The sequence below is a fragment of the Boleophthalmus pectinirostris genome, unplaced genomic scaffold, assembly GCF_026225935.1.
Source record: "Boleophthalmus pectinirostris isolate CB_2022bp ecotype Guang Dong unplaced genomic scaffold, ASM2622593v1 HiC_scaffold_4, whole genome shotgun sequence".
Taxonomy (NCBI): Eukaryota; Metazoa; Chordata; class Actinopteri; order Gobiiformes; family Gobiidae; genus Boleophthalmus; species Boleophthalmus pectinirostris.
The window spans coordinates 37,200,619-37,204,410 of NW_026571353.1; the positions used below are offsets into that span (position 1 = coordinate 37,200,619).

General features: G+C 39.2%; 1 protein-coding gene across 1 annotated transcript in view; it reads left to right on the forward strand.

Moving 5' to 3' along the window:
• Positions 1 to 588: 588 nt before the first annotated feature.
• The window catches only part of LOC129411330 (C-type lectin domain family 4 member M-like), a 9,989-nt gene continuing 6,785 nt past the window's right edge, over positions 589 to 3,792 (forward strand). The window contains exons 1-2 of the mRNA XM_055161965.1: positions 589 to 596; positions 1,961 to 2,169. Of these exons, the coding sequence (XP_055017940.1) occupies positions 589 to 596; positions 1,961 to 2,169 (217 nt within the window). The remainder of the gene's footprint in view (positions 597 to 1,960; positions 2,170 to 3,792) is intronic.

A 3,792-nucleotide genomic window follows, 5' to 3' on the forward strand; every position in this document is an offset into this window, starting at 1 on the left:
TTCATTTAGTTTATTTGATTTATTTTAGTGTCATGCAGCATTTTATTGGTGCCAAACAGAAAAGCTCCTCAGACAAACACCTGGACGTTCTACATGATAAAACACTTTGGTGTTTCCTCAGACGTCTCTGCCTGAAGTCTGAGGAAACACTTGAGTTTTTCTTTACAGATCAGAAGGAAAAATAAAAACCACAAGAGTCACTGGTTCATGCAGAAACTCTGAGGTTTTAAAAGGTTAAATTCTGGAATCTGGTTTGTAGATCTGCTCCTGTTCTTCTCCAGGTTAAACTCTGAGACCAGGTCCTTCAGGAGCCTGTGACCCTGAGCTGTGGAGCTCCTCATTCCACTGAGAACATCAGTAGAACTGTCCAGTAGAACTGTCCAGTAGAACTGTCCAGTAGAACTGTCCAGTAGAACTGTCCAGTAGAACTCTCCAGTAGAACTCTCCAGTAGAACTCTCCAGTAGAACTGTCCAGTAGAACTGTCCAGTAGAACTGTCCAGTAGAACTCTCCAGTAGAACTCTCCAGTAGAACTCTCCAGTAGAACTGTCCAGTGTCCTGAACCTGCAGCGTCTGCAGAAACGTCCACATGGACATGTTGGTTCAGTCATGGCTAAATCCTGGTTTAGTCCTGGTTTAGTCCTGGTTTAGTCCTGGTTTAGTCCTGGTTCTGTAATCAGAGTACAAATTATACTCTCACCTCTGGTCATGAGCTCTGGGTAATGACTGAAAGGACGAGATCGTGGATACAAGCGCTCGAGATGAGTTTCCTCCGCAGGGTGTCTGGGCGCTCTCTTAGAGATAGGGTGAGGAGCTCGGAGTAGAGCCGCTGCTCCTCCACGTGGAGAGGAGCGTCTGAGGGGAGGACGTCTGTTCTGACGTCTCCTGGACGTGTCCCTCAGGAGGTGTTCATGTCCCACCGGGAGGAGGAGAAGACCCAGGACACACTGGAGGGACGATGTCTCTGGACTGGACTGGGAACACCTCAGGTCCCACTGGAGGAGCTGGAGGAAGTGTCTGGGGTGAAGGAAGTCTGGGAGTCTCTGTTCAGACTGATGCTCCGAGACCTAACCCCAGAGAAGAAGAAGAACATGGAGTAATCAGAGTACAAATGATGAGTAACTGTATTCAGTTACAGTTACTGTTTCAGTGAGTGGGAATTGGATTACAGTTACTTTGTTCAAATAAATGGATTATACAGAGAACTAAACCAGGTCTAAACCAGGTCTAAACCAGGTCTAAACCAGGTCTAAACCAGGTCTAAACCAGGTCTAGACCAGGTCTAGACCAGGTCTAGACCAGGACTAGACCAGGACTAGACCAGGTCTAAACATTTTGACACTAACAGTAGTTGGACATAATTTAAAGCATCAGTGTCTCATATAAAAATCATTTCTTTATCAATAATATCGTAGTGAGTAAATAAAGTTTAGTCTTTTTATTTTCTTTTATCAGATAAAACAAACTTCTCATGTTCAGATCTTGGTCTTTGTTTGTTTATAGTAAACATTTGTTTATTGATGGAGACTTGGGCTCAACAGACAATTTGAAGAAAACAAACATAAATGTTCAGGATGATTGGTTTATTCATGTAGATTTAAAGAACATCACAATATCAAATAATCCAAAGTAATCAGATTACATTACTCACTGTAAATAATTTAATGGATTCTGTTACAAACTACATTTTGGTGTGAGTAATCTGTAATCTGTAGGGGATTACATTTTAAAAGTAACACTCCCAACACCTGCTGCAGGAAGAATCAGAACACGAGCAGAAACCGACAGGAGAAATCATCAAACTCCAAAAAGAAGCTTCACACTTTAATCAGACGAGTTTGAAGAGAAATGATTGTGATTTAAATTAAATCCCAGGGACTGACGCTGGACCCGACATCGACATTGAAGAAACACGTGAAGCGTCAAACAAAAACTGTTCACTTTAACTTGGTGAATTTTAGACAAGTAAGATATTTTATCACCAACCTGACGGGCGAGAGGGACGTTCTGCAGGAGAAGAACCTCAACTTGGAAACGTCCAACCACAACCTGAGCCTCCAGGTGAAGCTGCTGGAGGAAGACGTCCGAACTTTACACGGAGATCGAAACAAACTGAGAAATGAGCTGCAGGAGCTGGAGGAGAAGCAGGCGGAGCTCAGGTGCCTCGTGGGTGAGTCCTGGACACCAAACGTACAAACATTTAACAAAGAGACTTTCTTTATTTTCATTCAACGTGAAATTCTGAACACAAAACCTGAACATTTGTGTTTGTTTATTTATTAAAGAGACGGTGCAGAAAAAAGATCATCCAAGACAAAACACACACACACACTTCATAAAACACGACAACACTACAACAAAACACACACACACTTCATAAAACACAACAACAACACAACAAAACACACACACACTTCATAAAACACAACAACACTACAACAAAACACACACACACTTCATAAAACACAACAACACTACAACAAAACACACACACACTTCATAAAACACAACAAACACTACAACAAAACACACCACAACTTCATAAAACACACAACAACAAACAACAACACACACAACTTCATAAAACACAACAACACAAACAACACAACACACACACACTTCATAAAACAACACACAACAACAACAACACACACACACTTCATAAAACACAACAACTACAACAACAACAACAAACACACACACACTTCATAAAACACAACAACAACAACAACACACACACCAACTTCATAAAAACAACAACAACAAAACACACACACACTTCATAAAACACACACACACTTCATAAAACACAACAACAACAAAACACACACACACTTCATAAAACACAACTACAAAACACACACACACTTCATAAAACACAACAACAACAAAACAAAACACACACACACTTCATAAAACACAACAACAATACAACAAAAACACACACACACTTCATAAAACACAACAACAACAACAAACACAACAACAAACACACACACACTTCATAAAAACACAACAACAACACAAACACACACACACAATTCATAAAACACAACAACAAAACACACACACACACACTTCATAAAACACACAACAACAACAAAACACACCACACACTTCATAAAAACACAAACAACAACAAAACACACACACACTTCATAAAACACAACAACAACAAAACACACACACACTTCATAAAACACAACAACAAAACAAACACACACACACTTCATAAAACACAACAACAAACAACAAAACACACACACACTTCATAAAACACAACAACAACAACAACAAAACACACACACACTTCATAAAACACAACAACAATACAACAAAACACACACACACTTCATAAAACACAACAACAACACAACAAAACACACACACACTTCATAAAACACAACAACTACAACAAAACACACACACACTTCATAAACACAAACAACAACAAAACACACACACTTCATAAAACACAACAACAACAAAACACACACACACTTCATAAAACACAACAACAACAAAACACACACACACTTCATAAAACACAACAACAACAAAACACACACACACTTCATAAAACACAACAACACAACAAAACACACACACACTTCATAAAACACAACAACTACAACAAAACACACACACACTTCATAAAACACAACAACAACAACAAAACACACACACTTCATAAAACACAACAACTACAAAACAACACACACACTTCATAAAACACAACAACAACAACACACACACACACTTCATAAAACACAACAACAAAAAACACACACAC